The sequence below is a fragment of the Juglans microcarpa x Juglans regia genome, chromosome 5D (genome assembly GCF_004785595.1).
Source record: "Juglans microcarpa x Juglans regia isolate MS1-56 chromosome 5D, Jm3101_v1.0, whole genome shotgun sequence".
Taxonomy (NCBI): Eukaryota; Viridiplantae; Streptophyta; class Magnoliopsida; order Fagales; family Juglandaceae; genus Juglans; species Juglans microcarpa x Juglans regia.
This window is the reverse complement of record NC_054602.1, coordinates 7,377,365-7,395,233: the sequence shown is the minus strand read 5'-3', so window position 1 is coordinate 7,395,233 and position 17,869 is coordinate 7,377,365. Positions and strand designations below refer to the sequence as shown.

The 17,869-nt window shown below is 35.9% G+C and overlaps 2 protein-coding genes across 4 annotated transcripts; both read right to left on the bottom strand.

The window, feature by feature from the left end:
- Nucleotides 1-959: 959 nt before the first annotated feature.
- On the bottom strand, nt 960-5,275 carry LOC121266044 (glutathionyl-hydroquinone reductase YqjG). 2 transcript variants are annotated; one of them, XM_041169739.1, is made up of 6 exons: nt 5,041-5,275; nt 3,450-3,646; nt 3,191-3,367; nt 2,856-3,080; nt 2,322-2,450; nt 960-1,354 (listed from the first exon to the last, which is right to left on the bottom strand). In XM_041169739.1, the coding sequence occupies exons 1-6, from the start codon at nt 5,258-5,260 to the stop codon at nt 1,121-1,123; spliced, it is 1,182 nt and encodes a 393-aa protein (XP_041025673.1). In that variant the 5' UTR covers nt 5,261-5,275; the 3' UTR covers nt 960-1,120. The 2 variants fall into 2 exon arrangements, with proteins under 2 accessions (XP_041025673.1, XP_041025674.1); XM_041169740.1 differs by having other exon boundaries at nt 3,450-3,674; nt 5,041-5,165.
- Nucleotides 5,276-7,691: 2,416 nt separating this feature from the next.
- Nucleotides 7,692-11,363, bottom strand: LOC121265241 (glutathionyl-hydroquinone reductase YqjG-like). 2 transcript variants are annotated; one of them, XM_041168788.1, is made up of 7 exons: nt 11,207-11,342; nt 10,984-11,106; nt 9,725-9,949; nt 9,462-9,638; nt 9,130-9,354; nt 8,881-9,009; nt 7,692-8,072 (listed from the first exon to the last, which is right to left on the bottom strand). In XM_041168788.1, the coding sequence occupies exons 2-7, from the start codon at nt 11,092-11,094 to the stop codon at nt 7,839-7,841; spliced, it is 1,101 nt and encodes a 366-aa protein (XP_041024722.1). In that variant the 5' UTR covers nt 11,095-11,106; nt 11,207-11,342; the 3' UTR covers nt 7,692-7,838. The 2 variants fall into 2 exon arrangements, with proteins under 2 accessions (XP_041024722.1, XP_041024723.1); XM_041168789.1 differs by lacking the exon at nt 10,984-11,106 and having other exon boundaries at nt 11,207-11,363.
- Nucleotides 11,364-17,869: the final 6,506 nt, after the last annotated feature.

The window sequence follows — 17,869 nt, the reverse complement described above, 5'->3', positions numbered from 1 at the left end:
TGGGACCGAGATCAAGCGGGCCTGGTGCCAACAGGCCCACCTCTCTCTCTGTCTCTCTCATCAACAACCAATAACCATGAATCGCAACCCTTCAATCACGCATTACCATTGGAAGAGTTTTGGTTGTATGAGTGTGGAAATTGTCTGTGGTCGAAGTCGAAGGTGATGTTTGTAGGAGGAATAACAGTCAAGCAGATCAGTTAGCATATTTCTGATTTTTGTAGGTGATTAATGATGTTCGAATAACTAGAATTTTTTGAATCTGAGGTTTATAGTTTTTAGTTGGACATGTCTGAGCTTGCTATCAACAAAACCACACTATCTGTGGCTCAAATCGCCGTTTGGTTTTGAGTTAAAAAGTAAGCTTAAAAACTCTTTTACGAAAAAATATAATAAAGTTTATAAAAATTACTTTAACCACCTAAAAATAAATGAAAACCCACATTTTTAAAAAGCTAGCTTTTGTTGAAAAACATCTTTCAAAACGCTGAAAATCATCGTAATAATTTTAAAGAATAATGTTAGTATATCTTCTTATATTGATCGCTTATGTATTTAATTTTTTTTTAATTGATATATATTTTTTATTTTTAAAAAATATTTAAAGATATTAAAAAATATGAAAATAAAAAATGTAAAAAATAAAAAATATGAATTTTACTTAGGCAGCACACCTAGTGATCACTACTAGGCGGCAGCCTAGCATCTCTCAATTTTAAATAAATAGTTTTTAATAGTAGAACTTTTAAAAAACTCTACAGTTAAATACTCTACAACTTCAAAGCTTTATTACCTGCAACAATTCCAAACGGGCACTAAATAAACTTAACAATTATCAAAGAAATAAACTTAACAACTATTATTGCTGTTTTTTATTTTTATTTTTTTTTATTTATTTATTTTTTAAATATGGTGGTTATCTCTATCTTTACCATTCAGATTAGTTTAAGAATAGTAAGTCACAAAATCATCACATTCATTTAAAATTATTTGTGCACGCATTTTCCCAAGAATCCATTTTCCATCGGGATAGAAGGCCTTGAGATGTTCATGTCAAGTTAAAATCTTATGACTACAAAGATATAAACATTGCCCCATATTGTCTGCAATCGCACACAATCTACGAAGAAAACTTCTCTCTGTCATGAGGACTAGAGTAGTCAATATCTGGGCCCGCAGGAATGATGCCAAAGGGATTAATAGTGGGATGGCTTCCATAGTAATGCCGCTTGATGTGTTGCATGTTTACTGTACTACTGATGCTAGGGAATTGATAAATGTCCTTGGTGTGATTGAACAGATTTGGGTACTCACGTAGCAGCTTCTTGTTACACTTGAAGTGGACATTATAAACCTGTCATTACACAAATTCAACTTTATAAGATGCTTGAAGAGTCTGCTACAGATAAATGCCAGAGTTTCATACAAAAGCAAGAAAGGCAAGTAATGTTAAAACCTGGATTATCAGATCTAGGCTAAACAGATGCTGTGCCTATGGCCATGGCCATGGCCCATAGGTATAGATAGACACAACACACTAACAAAATGAATGTTATGACTGGTTGTTCTTTTAGACTAAACTCTTCGACTCTCCTAATCTCAAATGACCAGAGTAGCAGATTTTCCCCATATCTAATCATGTAATTCCCCAAGAAGGACAAACAGTTTCCGTTCAAACGTTTCCATCATATCAAGTCTTTCTCCAAAACGTCCAAATTGAATTGCCCAAATACATGAAAAACGCGAGAGTTGCGAAGCAATTTTGGACAAACGTCACAAACCATTGCAATGAAATAATCACAAGCAGTAATTTTATAAGGTGGCCTAAACTTTTGGCTAAACTATACTTTTGGCTCCGGAAAATATAGAATAAGTACTGTATTGGTCCTCATAATTTAATAAGTACCAATTTCATTCCTAAAAACTTTAATTTTGATCAATACAATCCCTCTGTTCAATACCGTACTGTCCCATAAATTAATGACACGATTTGCACTTGAGATGAGCTATGTCATCAATTACCGTAATGGAACTGTCAATTTGATAGACAGAACAGTTAGGTAGCTCAAAATTCAAATTCAGGAATGAAAATGCAACTTTTTTAACATGGGACTTCAATTAAACATCGGATGTTTCAGTGATAAAAGGTAAAAATTAGTCTAAATCCTTATCCAGCTCTTTAGCTGCAGTAGCAAAGAAAGAGGATAATGAAAAAATTGGGGTGGTGAAAAGTTTGAGTTAGGCATTATGAGTTCAAAGGTGAGTGAAGGACTGCAACAGTTTGGGATTGGCTTAATATTCCAACAGGCCTCAGCTGTTACCTCATCAAATCTTATGAGGGTGACAAACAATCGAATATCTGCTTCAGTCAGTGTATTCCCGCATATGTACCGTTGCTTGCCAAGTACCTCTTCACATTTCTCCAAAGCTTCATACAACTGGTTTACAGCCTGCAGAAAGAAAGATCGATTAAGATACTTGAGAAATGCCATAGTTATTGTCAGGATCCTTTCAGAATTTAAATACAACAACAAATCCTGTCTTGTTAAGACAAATATAAAATATTAAATCTACTCATTTCTATCAGCTTAAGCTTTAGGGATAAGTAGTGATTTCACATGATATCTGAACAGAGGTTCTAAGTTCAAATCCTGATTCTACACTTCACCCATATAATTAAATATGCCACATGTTGGGTCCACTTATTGAGAGAGAGTTTGGCCTACACGCGAGGGGGAGTATTAAGATAAATATAAAATATTAAATCTATCAATTTCTATCAGCTTAAGCTTTTGGGGTAACTGGTGATTTCACACATCTAATTTAAATGACTACGGCATAGAAAAAATGCATACCTCTTCATAAGGACCTTGCTTCCTTGCAAACCCACATTTATAGACACCATTATTTATTCCATGGTAAATCCATTCGTTAGTCTCATCAATTTGGGCTTGCAAGTGAGGAGGGTAAAGGTCCAAAGCTGCATTATCTGCTATATCATTGAATTCAGAATTAAACATGCGGATTATCTCCGAACTCTCATTGTTGACAACTGTTTTGAGTTTTTTGTCCCATAGCACCTATCATTGAACAAAAATCAATCAAATAGTTATAGAGTTCAAACATCTATGAGCCCCCTAAAAACATAATATCAGAGAAGGGGGTCCCTTCATGCGGATAACAAACATACAGGAACCGTGTACTTTCCAGAGTAGTTTGAACTAGCAAGCTCATAAAGTTCTCTAATACTTTTAGCTCCATTCAAAGGGTCAGGCTCGGCTCCTGGTTCTTCCGTCTCCGAAGCAGGGAAAACCCATCCCATATGCTCATCAGTTTCCTTTGTTCTTTCCAACTTGGATTTGACTGACTGGGCATAAGCAAATAGACAAGATTGGATTGATCATAAAATTCTGATTCCACTACTAGAAACTAATAGTAAATACACTGACCGTGAAACTAATGGCTTTGTCAAGTCCTTTGATCTTCAAATATGCAATGCACCTGGAAGCCCATGGGCAAGCATATGATATGTACAGATGATACCTTCCAACTTCTGCTGGAAATTGGGATTCTGGACTACGTGAAATAAAATTACGGAATGTTGAAGCAGTTCTGGTGAAAGCACCAGAATCTGCCGTCTCATCTACTGCTGAATGAGCCATTTTTACAAAGTACTGAAGAATATGCAATTGAAAATTATCAATACTTCCAATGTTTTACAAATTCAAAACCATATAAACATATAATTCAGATCCAAAGACTTGTCACCTTGTTGTTGGAGTTGCATAACAAATCAGGAAAAAAAAATGTATGCTAATTTCTAACGTAACATTAATAATGTTGTGGCAGAAAAGTAACATCTTAGGGAGAAGATAATTCACTAGAAAGAATTGCAATCACACACAAATGTATGTTACTTTATAAAGGATTCTGGTCAATTGGTTTGACATTAGTGTCCAAAGGAAAATTATTAGTAACTTCCGGAGTATGTAAGCGATTCTAATGGCATGACATTTTATCATAGGATGGGAGTACCATGTCACCATACTACCTAACAAACGTTACATGCTTCACCAACAAAGGTATTACAATATTCTGAGTCAGTGAGCATGAAATTCAATAAACAATAAATTTATATAGCATCCAGGACAAAAACACAAGTAAAATATAATATAAACAGTAATCCCAAGCCCAAGGAAGGCCCAAGTGGTGAAGGCCTTGGTCTTGGGGTATCACTCCCTTCAAGGTCTAAGGTTCAACACCTCATGGATGCAAACAATCTTTTGGGGCCACACCCCTGGTGAAAAGCCAGCGATTTAATCAGTTCCGTGTAAGTAAACCACCAATGGTGCGGTGCACGGGAACGGAGTTTACTCTGCAAGAGTGGGTCCGAAGGGCTCTGCCTTGGGCAGGTTTCCCGACATAAAAATAAAATAAAATAAACAGTAATCCCACACGATTCCCAGTAACCTGCTCTATTAGTAAGGGAAGACAATTTTCTAAAGTGGCCATAAATGCAACAACCTCACTTTGTTCTGCCGGAAAACATTGCATACAAAAAGCATAATTCCAGGTCATGTGATATGTTTTTCGGCAGAAAACAAAATTTACAACTACTCTTACCCATTATTCACGGTGAAAAACCGTTAATATATACGGGGCCTAAAATCATTTCATATCAAGATTCTCCCCGAATAATTTTCTTTTGAAACAAACAGACCAGACCAAAATTTACCCTTTATCAACTCTGTTCATAGCTACAGCATTTCGAAACCAGAAAACAGATCGCAAAGTAGTACCCCACGAAAAAAAGTCAAAGTGAATAATTATTCAGAGATCCATATGATCCAACGTCCATAAAAATCTGTAATCACGGTTCTGGTTTCATGAAGGTCAATCCCTTTATTTAAGAGCAGCTCGTGCCTAAAGCAGTTCGATAAAATCCCAGAAACTTTATAATTCGTAAATTTATGCCAACACGAGAGTGAGCGAGAGAGATGAATGACATCTAGAAATATAAGGAGATTGCATGCCATATACCTTGGAAGGGAATCGCAGGATGAGCTGCTTCTGTGTTGCAAATGCTGAGAGATGTTTGTTGAAGACACAGATCACAGCCACTCTTTCTTAACAGCAAGCCGCAAGGTCGCGGCAGAAAATAATAATAATAATAATAACCATTTGGACAGATAGAATAAAGAATAACTTTAGTTAGCAAAGTTACTGATTTTTTTAAAAAGTTAAAAAGAATTACCAACATTTGTGTATTTTTTTAAACTTAAAAAAACACAAAAAATTAAATTGAAATAGCGGTAACTTTGAGGGACTAATTGAGGAGATTGAATAGCAGCACCCTAAAATAAATAAAGCACGGCAAAAAAATCACTGATTTGTGATTTTTTTAAAAATAGTGCTTAGTTAATAAAAAAAAATCAAACATAAATTAATGAAAAATACTTTATCCATAAAGAGATTTCATAAAAATAAATTTACAAATTGATGTAACTTAATATGATACAATAAATTATAAAATTAATTTTATTGTAAGGTAGATTATCTAAATTAGAAATCAGAAATGTACTAAAAACTAATTTAGAGGTGGCAGGGTTGCCTGAAGCTGCCATTTTTTAAGGAGCTATGCAAACCAAGGAGAGTTGACTGCTGCATCATGGAAGAAAACACTGTTTAACTGACGCGAAGAAATTCATGGTATTGAGTAATGTCATGTTAATGTGTTATTATCCAAATAATTAACTAGCAAGTTAATTATTTGATCATAACATATATGGTGAGTTTGAAAAATGTTTCGTGAAACCAAAGCTCCAATTACTATCTTTGTGAATCTTTCAAATGAAAATGAAAAGGGTAGGAAAAAGGAATTGAAATGGAGACGCGGCCACTATTTCCACTCAAAAATCACGATGATTAAACAACAGACAACCAGTGGGATCAATGACATGGTGATGGTGGACTCCCAACACTAATCCTTTGTTGCTTTATGCTAACAGCCTTTCATAATGGAAAGCAAACATCAGAGTGCTGCAATCATGTAGAAACTGTTCCAATCCTGAAGATTTTACTTTGCTTTACTTTTGTGCCAGAAATCTACGTGCTCACTTGTGGCTGCAATTCAAGTCTCGTTTATATTTACAATCCATCTCAATTCATTTCAATTTATTTCAATTCATTTTATTATTATTTATTACTATTTAACAATTTTAACTCAAATCTTATTATTATTTACAACTTATTTTATTATTATTTCTAATCTATCTTAATTCATTTCAATTCATTTTCAAATCTAAAATACAAAAAGATTTTTCTTGAAAAAAGTACGTAAAGGTTGCAGAGTTATTACTGGAGAGAAATTCTGTTGAAAAATGATAAAATGATAGTGTCTCTCTTATTATTTATTTATTTAATTTTTTTTATTTAATAGTTAATAAAATGACTATGAGTAAAATTTTATAATTTGTTCACTTAAAAGAAATAGCAACAGAGCTGGGTACGATTTGATAGCAACTGGGTACGCATTAAAGACAGGCCATATTAATCACCATGATTGAACAGAGCTGAAAATCCAACCAAGTCCAAGGTCTGTAATGAAAAATCTAGTGATCGTGAGTCAGCATCTAACTCTATATTGTTTTGTAGGGACAAAGTTTTACGCATTAATGTCGTAGAGATTCGAGAACTCGCCAGAAAGAGCTGTCGTGCGTACGCTTGCAAACTACCGTGTGCTGAAGTTGACTCGAGCAAAATAAAGTGCAAGCGGGACGCAAGTTTTCAGACCGAGAAAAAAAAATGAAGAAAAGTGATCCAAAGACGTAAATAAAAAAAAATAAAAAAACCGTAGGAAAACAATGGAATGGGAGCTGTGCTTTGCGTCAATGATGGCCAAGGAGGTCGTCGGCAGTGGAGTATGTGACTCCGTCAATAGTGGAGATGGTTGTTCCGTAAATAGTAGAGGAGATTGGATAGTGGTGGTCGACAATGGTGGAAATCCAAGGGGGCGCGCGGCAGAGGCGAAAACAAAAATATACAATTTCAAATGTTTTGGCTTTAGGTCGTAGAAGAAAGTGGGATAATGTAGTCAATTCAATCCTAAAAATGTAGACAATTTGGTCATTTCATGCACTGGGACTACAATACAGTCCTAAGTATATAGCACTGCTCCATTCAAAATGTTGCAGCCCAGAAATAAAGAAAAAATAAAACTGTTTTCCATCGGATAGGAAAGAAGCCTATGCACGAGGAAGCCGACGATGGTGAAAGACTTGACCACTGGTACTCCGTCGAATAAGGATTGAAGGATGAGGATGGTAATTTTTCAGTCGCTTTGAGAGAAAAAATTTACATTTTATACAGTGGCATTATTGTAATTCAAAGAAATTTTAAGGATAATAATGTCCAGGCTTGTATGGACAGTACGTAGACGTACTCAAGTTTCATTGCGCTTAATTAAGCATGGAATGACAGATATATGATTACGGACATATCCAAGCTTGCTATCAGCAAACCCACATATACGTGGCATTGTGGCTCAAAATAATGGTACTGTACTAACTTTACTAATATAACGGTTTTTTTCTATCTTTTTTTTTTTTTTTTTTTTTTTTTTTTAAGTTCCCAACAAGGTGGTTATCCCCATCTTTACCATGTAGATACGTTTGAAGAACAGTAGAGAAGGTCACAACACGATCAAATTCATCCAAAATTATTTGAACACCTTTTCACAAGAATCCATTTTCCCTCAGGATAGATAAAGCCCTGAGGTTTATTCAAATCTTACTGATTTCGAGATACAAACTTCATCTTATAGTCTGCAACAACACAATCTATGCAGAAAACTTCTCTCTGCCATGAGGGGTAGAGTAGTCAGTATTTGGGCCAACAGGAAGGATGCCAAATGGATTGATAGTAGGATGGCTTCCATAGTAATGCTGTTTGATGTGTTGAATGTTGACCGTACTACTGATGCCAGGGAGTTGAAAAATGTCCTTGGTGTAATTGAACAGATTTGTGTACTCCCGTATCAGTTTCTTGTTACACTTGAAGTGGAGAGCATAAACCTGTCATCACACAAACTCAAATTTCTAAGATGCTTGGAGAATCTGCAACAGATAAATTCTAGACTTTCACACGAGCAAGAAAACAAGCAAAGCAAAAACCTGAATTATAGGATCCAGGCTAAACAGATTATGTACATATGGCCATAGGTTTTGGTAGACCAGCATAATAACCAATAAATGTTATCAATGGTTGGCCTTTTCCAGTCTTAAGATTCAAAAATCAGACTTTCGAACATCATGTAATGCCAAACAAAAAAGCAAAAACATAATCATTCCATAAAAGCTCAAATTGAATTGCTTAAACGTATTCTACATGTGAGAGTTGCTGAGCCATTTTGGGCAAACGACTGTGATGAGAAATAAAAGGGGCTGTGTGGAATAACACATGGGAAATTTGGTAATCAAAACAACTATTTTACGAGGTGGACCAAACCATTTACTTTTGGTTCCAGAAATAGAGGATCAGTAACAAGTTTGTCCTATATTTTAAGAACTAATTTCATTCCTAAAAACCATCACATAAATTGATGTCGTGACAAACACAACCTATAACCTTTTTGTCCCCTGTAACAGCATCCTCAATTGGATATACGAAGTTTTTATGTAGCTCAAAGTTCAAATTAAAATTAGGACTAAATTAAATTCTATCCCATGTTCTAAGGGACCAGAAGTAAGATTTGTCTAAACTTTAATCAATGCACCTTTTAGCTGTTCAGTAGCAAAGGAAGGAAGACAGCAACAATTTCAGAGTCATTAGACAACCACGGTTTTAAAAGACTTCACTTTTTGCTTGAGTGACTTAGATTACCTCATCAAATCTTATGAGACTGACAAACAATCGAATATCTGCTTCAGTCAGTGTGTTGCCACATATGTAACGTTGCTTTCCAAGTATCTCCTCACATTTTTCCAAGCCTTCAAACACCTCTTTCAGAGCCTGCCAAAAGAAGGATCAATTAAGATACTTATAAATCAGCATAGTTATTGGCAGTATCTTGTCGAGAAAGTAAACACCAAGCCACTTCTTCGAGAAAGTAACAATCGATATAGTGCATACCTCTTCATAAGGCTCTTGCTTCCTCGCAAACCCAGCTCTATAGACACCATTATTTATCGCATGATATACCCATTCATTAGTCTCATCAATTTTAGCTTGCAAGTGAGGAGGATAAAGGTCCAAAGCTGCATTCTCTGCCATAGCATTGAACTCAGTATTTAGCATGCGGATTATCTCCCCACTCTCATTACTAACAATTGTTTTGAGTTTCTTATCCCATAGTACCTGAGCAAGACCAAATAAATTGTTTAGGAATGTCAACGTCTATCAGCCAGAAAAGGGAGAAAATGTAGTAGGGAAAACAAAGGCGGGGTTTAATGTGAATGACATACAGGGACAGTGCACTTTCCAGTGTAGTTTGGACTGGCAATATCATAAAGATCCCTAATACTTTTTGCTCCATTCAAAGGGTCAGGTTTAGCTCCTGGTTCCTCTGTCTCCGAAGAAGGAAAAACCCACCCCATATGCTCATCAGTTTCCCTTGTTCTATCCCACTTGGGTTTAACTGGCTGAGGATGATAACCAAATAGACAACATTAGTTTGGTCATAAAATTTTGATCCCACCCTGAGAAACTTATCATAAAATTCACTTACTGTGAAACTAATGGCCTTGTCAAGGCCTTTGATCATCAAGTATGAAAGGCACCTCGAAGCCCATGGGCAAGCATATGATACATACAGATGATACCTTCCGAATTCTGCAGGAAATTGGGAGTTTGGATCTCGTGAAATAAAATTACGGAATGTTGAAGCTGTTTTCACAAAAGCACCAGATGCCGATGTCTCATCTAATCCAGATCGGGCCATTGGAACGAAGTGCTGTAGAATATGCAATTGAAGAAATTATAATTACTTTACTTCAACATTTTACAAACTCAAATCTGTTAAAAAAACATTTAGGGGTTGTTTGGGAAACACATCTCATCCCATCTAAAAAATTTTCATAATTTCCTTCCTAAACATCACTTAAACACAAACAATTTTCAATTTGAAATCTTTAACATTTTCATCTAATCATTACTTAATTATTACAACTTTCCTAAACTTAAAAAAAAAACATAAAAAATAATTCACTTTTTCAAATCTCAAAACAAAAATAATATCAAAAAGTTATATTCTAACAATATTTTAACTTTTTAATATTTTTATTCAACTTTTTCTCTCTCCTTTCCCAAAATCCAATAAAACATGTTAACTCAAACCATTTCACTACTATTCTCAGATTTTTCATCTCATCTCATTCCCTAAACATCCCCTTACATTCAGCTCGTAGACCTTTGTCCTCTTACTGTTGGAGTAGCATACTCACATGACATAAAAGTCATAAATTTTAGGGGAAAGACATTCAATATACAAGAAAAGGATTCTTAGGATTCTTGTAGATAGATCCGTTTGACATCTCTGTCTGTATAACCAGTTCACTTCATAGTTAAATCTCTCTCTCTCTCTCTCTCCCCAAGCTATAATTAAATTGCATTTAAAAAAAAAAAAAATGACATCCATGATTGCTTTCCACATGAAATATTATACTTGTAACTTGATATAATTGCCAGATAGCCTGGCGACAAAAGTCAAGCTTTAAATTTTTGTAGAGTACCCAATAACCTAAATGTTTTGTTCAGGGTGAAAAAACATTGAGATACATGGGTTCTTAAATCGTTTTCATTTCAAAGTTCTCCACAAATTACTTCCCATCGAAACTAACAGATAAGACCAAAATTTACCCTTTATCAACTCCCTCTTAGCTTGATTTCCATTTCTAATCAATATATAATATATACAGATTACACTAATACGATACGAATAAAACTTCCGCGGTAAGCCAGAAAACAGAACATATCATAAAGTAGTACCCCATGAAATAACTCGAAGCTAAGAATTTTTCTGAGACCCCCCTTACTACCATGGCTCATAGAAAACTGTACGAGTTCTGGTACTACGGAACCCAGTTTAAAGAACTTCATGGAAGCCACTCCCTTTCGGTAGGAGCAGGTAGTGTTTTAAGCAGTGCAATAAAATCCCTAAATTATAACTCATCAAATTACGCCAACATGAGAGAGAAAGAGAGTAATTTACCTAGGAATGGAAACGCTAGATGAGCTGCTACTTTGTGGTAAAGGCAGAGAGTGGATTGATAAAGATGCAGATCATAGCACCAGCCAGTACTGGATCTATTTAATGTAGTCAACACAAGCCCCATCCCTTTCCCTTTCCACCTAGTACCTACCCTTCTTCGACCTTTCCCACCTGCCACTCTCCTCTTCCCACGAAACTTCCAAAGCCTCTTCAGGTGGGACCCCCCCTATTGTCTTTCCTACTCTCTCCCGATCGCGATCAAGGGCGTAATCGGTCGGATTTGATCATATTTTAGATAAGATTTGAAATCGAGCCGGTATATGTTAGTTTTGTATTTTAAAAACTCGATTTCGCATCAGTTATCTCTTATATCGATACTTTCAGTTTTATCATCCAGTTTGATCTGATTTTTTTATTTTAATATATTATATTATATATTTATATTTATTATATAGTAATAATATATTATAATATTTTATAATATATATTATAATTGTATTATAGATTATAGTGATATTTTACAATATATTATAATATATAGTAATATAATATTAGTATGCACTATATAATATTAGTATAACTATTAATACAATAGGTGTGATATAAGATTTTAAAATTAAATATTATATTAATTAATAATTTATTATATAATATAAAATTATTTTATATATAATTATATATTATATATATAAATTATAATATATACATGAACAACTTCAGTTCGGTTCGATCTGATTTTAAAAAAGAAAAAATTGTAATAGATCGATTTTAATCAATTTAAAAAAAAAATAAAATCGATATTAAACCGAGTTAAACTCGATATTTAACCACATCCACCAATCCTGATCCGATTCTTATTTTAGGCAGTATCAACAGTTGTCGGTCCACCTAAAATTAATTAACTAGAACTTTTTTATATTTTTATTTTTTTTATAACAATCTGGGCCTGGCATTGCAGCTGAAACCCTGTTGTTAAGATAGTAACTATGTAATTTTCCTCTATTCCTCATTCATTCTCTCCCACTTAGCCACACAGCCACACCCCATCTTCCTTTCTTCCCAGATATATACCTACCCCCCAAATTTCAATGTCGCTACCTACCTCCCCTCTAAATTATTACATCCGACCTTCATATATGCGATCTGCGCCATGTGAAAACCAGTTGTCGTCTCCCCTTTCGCTGGCAGTCCTTGAGCAGACATAAATGCGTCATAGAGAAATTACTAAATCCACAAAATGATGGCAGCCGACCGTTCAATTATAAAATTATTTTTATTATGAAATAAAATTACATAAAATTATCTTAATTTACAAATTTATTTTTATATATTCTCACTTCTCCATATAATATAATTTTAATTAAATCATATAAATTAAATATAATCATTAATGTGAATGATATTATACTTGCAGCAGTAACGTGGGGCGGCAGGATCTCATCTCATGGGAACTCACGTGGAGGTGGGAGTGATTTCCACGTCACACGGGAATATTTATGGGGGATAAGATCAACAAAGTCAACAAAGTCACGTGAAAAGTACAGGTGTCAATAAATTAGTCCTGGAATTGGATAAGAATAAAAATTAAAATATTTTTAAAATATCATTTGTAATCGGTGAGAATAGTTTAATGCTAAGAGTAATGTTACATCCGCCATTTCTGTCTTTACATAAGACGAGACACCAAAAGAGAAGAAAGAAGATTAGCTGCGGCTTCTTGAGCTGCTGTGCAAATGCCTAGATGCCCGACTGTAATGAACCTTGTCCACAACTTACCAGAATCTGATGTAATTCGAGGTCATCAGTTTCCAAAATTCACAAAAAATTAGGAATAGAAGAGAGTAAGAGAAGAATTAGAAGAAATAGAGAGAGAGAGAACGAATTGCACTTGAATGTCAAAGTTGGCCTCCTTCCCAACTTACGGCTACTATTTATAGATGACAAATTCAGTTACATGAAACGGTTATGGAAAATACACAACTTGACTCAAACGACAACCACAACACGACACCGTTCTATTTATTCCTTCTTGGCACTAAACGACACCATTACAGACAGTTAAACAACCAACACTTAAACAAAACACTGCGTTTTGATCATTCATTCTTTATGAATATAAGACTTCAACCTTTGTTTATGCAAAACTCAGTCCTTCATCACGTTATTCCCGATCTACTATCTCATTCAACTGCTATCATTGCAACCCGTAACATACTCTCCCCCATCAAAGCACCTTGCCCACAAGGTGAGGAAACATGTCACGCAATGACCAATATGGCTCCCACGTTGCATCATCCACACTAGCTCCTTTCCACTGAACTAAGACCTCAACTACTGCCCTGTTATGAACCTGCCTCATTCGACGCTGCAAAATAGCCTCAGGTTCATGAGTCAGTTCACCTTGCAAATCTACTGGAGGTAAGGAAGATAGAGGAGAATGGTGTTGACCCAGTTTTTTCTTAAGGCAAGAAATATGAAAAACTGGATGAATAGAGCTAGTTGAAGGCAATTCCAGCTTGTAAGCAACCTTTCCCACTCGTTGGACAATCTGAAAAGGTCCAAAGAAACGAGGAGAAAGCTTGAGATTCCTTCTAGCAACCAAAGATTGTTGCCTATAAGGTTGTAATCTCAAATAAACTCAATCCCCAACATCAAACTCTCGTTCAGTTCTCCTCTTGTCAGCTTGACACTTCATCCTTTCCTGAGCAGCAGCTAAATTACTATTAAGAGTAGAAAGAATCTGATCTCTAGTTCTCAAAACCTCATCAACTGCTTAATTAGCAGTCAAACCCGGTATATAAGCTTGCAACTTTGTTGGAGGTCTACCATACACTACCTCGAAAGGAGTTAACTTGGTGGAAGTATGAGGAGTGGAGTTATACCACCATTCAGCCAATGTTAACCAATCAAACCACAACCTTGGCCTATCCCCAGAAAAACTCCTCAAAAAATGTTCAACACATTTATTGACTGCCTCAGTTTGGCCATCACTCTGAGGATGGTAGGCAGATGAATAAGAAAGTGTCACTCCTTGGAGTTTAAAGAGTTCCTTCCAAAAGGAATTGGTAAAGGTAGCTCCTCTATCAGAAACAATATTCTGAGGCATGCTATGCAGCTTAAACACATTATCAAAAAATAATGTTGCCACGTTAGATGCTGTAAATGGGTGCTTCAAGGCCATAAAGTGTGCATATTTGGATAATCTGTCAACAACAACCATGATGACAGAAAACCCTTTAGAAATTGGCAAGCCTTCAATGAAATCCATGGATAAATTTGTCCATATATTTGCAGGTACAGGAAGAGGCTGTAAAAGACCTGCAGGATATAGATGTTCCACCTTATTCCTCTGACACAAATCACATTCCCTTATATACTGTTTCACTTCACGTTTAAGGCCAGGCTAATAAAAATCTTGTCTAGCTCGATGCAATGACTTATGGAACCCAGAATGTCCAGCAGATGGACTAGCATGGATAAAATGCAGAATTTTTAGTTTCAATTCATGATTATCAGGTAAATAAATTCTGCCTTTTTTGAATAACAAGCCATGTTTAATAGAAAATGCAGAAGATGAAGGAGGAGAACTCCCTTGTAATGCTGCCAAGTGGTCCTGTACTTTCTGATCTGAAGCATAAGCTTGTTTCAATTCCTCCAACCGGATTGGAGTAGGAAATGAGGTAGCAGACATTAGAGTTGTGTCATCTGGGACTGCCTTCCTTGACAAAGCATCTGCTGCTTTATTTTCAACTCCCTTCTTGTACTCGATTGTGAATTCATAGCCTAAAAGCTTAGAAATCCACCTCTGTTGAGCATCTGTTCCCACTTTCTGTTCTAAAAGAAACTTTAAACTGTGATGATCAGTTCGAATAACAAAAGCAGCCCCTAACAAATAAGGTCTCCATTTTTTAACAGCTATGACAAGTGCCAAAAGTTCATTCTCATATGTTGAAAGCATTAAATTTTTTCCCTTGAGGGCCTAACTTAGAAAAGCCAATGGCCTCTTATCTTGCATCAAGACAGCTCCTATTCCCACTCCACATGCATCACATTCCACTACAAACTGTTTGTTAAAATCAGGTAAACATAGAACAGGAGGACTTGTGACTGTCTTCTTCAATTCTTCAAAGGCATGAGTTGCTGCCTCAGACCACTTAAAAGCATCCTTTTTTAACAACAGAGTTAGAGGTGCTGCAATCTGCCCATATCCACGAATAAATTTCCTGTAATATCCTGTTAATCCCAAGAAACCCCTCAATGCTTTGAGATTTTTTGGAATTGGCCAGGACAACATTGATTCCAGTTTCCTCGGATCAGCTCTTACACCATCTCTAGAAATTAAATGGCCAAGGTATTCAATTTCTGAGCAAGCAAAGTAACATTTCGACCTCTTTGCAAACAACTAATTAGCCTCCAATGTCTTCAAAACAGTAGTCAAATGAGTTAAATGGGATGCCATGTCTTTGCTATAGACAAGAATGTCATCAAAAAATACTATGACAAACTGCCTAAGAAAAGGTTTAAAAACCTCATTCATCAATGCCTGAAATGTTGAGGGAGCATTTGTAAGACCAAATGGCATAACAAGGAACTCATAGTGACCCTCATGAGTCCTAAAGGCAGTTTTTGGTATATCTTCATCTCTCATTCGAATCTGGTGATAACCAGATCTTAAGTCCAGTTTAGAGAATACTGTTGAGCCAAATAACTCATCCACAACTGGTATTGGATACTTATCCTTAATAGTAGCTTCATTTAGCACCCTATAATCGATGCACATCCTCCAAGACCCATCAGATTTCCTCACTAGCAAAACAGGAGATGAAAATGGAGACTGACTTGGTCTAATCACACCAGACTTGAGTAATTCTGATACAATCTTCTCAATTTCTGTTTTTTGAAAGTAAGGATATCTGTATGGTCTCACACTCATAGGTACAATATCTTTCTTGAGATTAATTTGATGATCTCGAGCTCTATGAGGAGGTAAAGAAGTAGGTTCATCAAAAACCTTTCCAAATTTTTGTAATAACTGCAGTATTTCTGGACAAGGATCATTCTGAGTTGTCATGACTTCCACAGCCATAAGCTGCAACCACACTCCTTTGGAACCCACTTTAGAAATCATAGAAATTTCTTTATCATCTACTAAAGTACTAGCAGAGGAAGTGAGTCCTTTAAAACAAACTTTTCTTCCATTATAATCAAACTGCATTTTTAAGTCTGTGAAATCCCATAGTATTGGTCCAAGTGATGAAAGCCAACTAACTCCCAACACTGCATCACACCCCCCAAGAGACAATGAGAAAAAATCAACAACAAATCTGGTGCCTTGTATTAGAACACCAACCCCACTAGCTTTGCCATCACTAGTCAAAATCTCACCATTAGCTACTTTGACTTGCAAAGCCTGCCCCTGCTGTACTTCTAAGCCACATTTGCCAAACAGTGTAGTATCCACAAAATTGTGGGTGCTGCCAGAGTCAATTAATATCACTATCTGCTTTTTATTAATATGCCCAACCATTCTCATAGTTTTAGTACTTGGAGAGCCAACCATAGCTTGTAATGAAATGGAAGCTATGTCTGCAGATTCTGGCTCTTCATGTATCTCTTCCACAATTAATTCCTTCTCCCCCGTATGAACACTACTTTCACCCATTTCCATGCCATCTAACACATAAACTTTTGGCCTACTACACTTATGGCCTGGTTGCCATTTCTCATCACAAAAATAACATAAGCATTTCTTTCTTCTCTCTTGCATCTGAGACTCATTTATTTTTTGGTAAGGTAACTTAACAGCAGTTGCCTTAGGGTTTCCCAACACAGAAGCTCCCACATTCGATTGTTGATAATCACTAGAGCTACCTCTCCATGACCTCTTTGTACTCCAAACATATTGTTCTTGAATTTTTGCTAAACCAAAGGCATCATTCAAAGAAGAAGGGTTCAAGATTCGTATTGGCAATCTAATCTCATCTTTCAAACCACTCAAAAAATAACTTAATTTGTTTCTTTCAGAAATGCCTTTAATACGATTGGAAAGCAATTCAAAATCAGTCTTATAAGCAGTAACTGAATGAACCTGTTTTAAGCGTGTCAATGCCTCCATAGGATCATCATAAGCAAATGAACCAAATCGAACCTGCACTGCCTGGATGAATTCCTCCCAAGAACGAAAAACTCCAGACTCACTTGCATCTTGGAACCACACTAAAGCATCATTGCCCATGTGGAACGAAGCTATAAAGATCCTTTGACTAGGAGGTACTTGATGATATAGAAAATATTGATTAGCGCGATAAATCCAAGCTGCAGGATCCTTTCCACCAAACCTTGGAAAATCCAGCTTTATTTGCCTCATATTAGATCTGTCAGCCATGTTTGTGCAATGGACTTCTCCCGTACCATCATCTGTTTCACTTTCTCGCGGATGTTGAAAACCTTGTCTATTCCTTGTAGTTTGAGCATTACCTTCCAACGTTGGATTATAAGAAAGCTTCGAAAGATGCTGCAATAACTCAGCAAATTTCTTATCCTGAGTCTCCCTTTCCAACCGTGCTGCTGAGCCAGGACCGCAATGACATCCTCGATCTGTTTCTGTTGCCTTTCTTGCTGTTGCCGCAACTGATTCACAGAATCAAGGATCTGTGCATATGA

What these genes read in the sequence shown, in the direction of transcription:
- LOC121266044 (XM_041169739.1), bottom strand. Translation starts at nt 5,260, where the DNA reads ATGTTGGTAATTCTTTTTAACTTTTTAAAAAAATCAGTAACTTTGCTA. An exon ending in AGCAAGGTCCTTATGAAGAG is followed by an intron (nt 2,451 to 2,855) that starts GTATGCATTTTT and finishes TTCTTTCTGCAG; the next exon opens with GCTGTAAACCAGTTGTATGA. An exon ending in CCCTCATAAGATTTGATGAG is followed by an intron (nt 1,355 to 2,321) that starts GTAACAGCTGAG and finishes GTGTAATGACAG; the next exon opens with GTTTATAATGTCCACTTCAA.
- LOC121265241 (XM_041168788.1), bottom strand. Translation starts at nt 11,094, where the DNA reads ATGAAGTTCTTTAAACTGGGTTCCGTAGTACCAGAACTCGTACAGTTT. An exon ending in GCTTCGAGTTATTTCATGGG is followed by an intron (nt 9,950 to 10,983) that starts GTACTACTTTAT and finishes CATATTCTACAG; the next exon opens with CACTTCGTTCCAATGGCCCG. An exon ending in GTCTCATAAGATTTGATGAG is followed by an intron (nt 8,073 to 8,880) that starts GTAATCTAAGTC and finishes GTGTGATGACAG; the next exon opens with GTTTATGCTCTCCACTTCAA.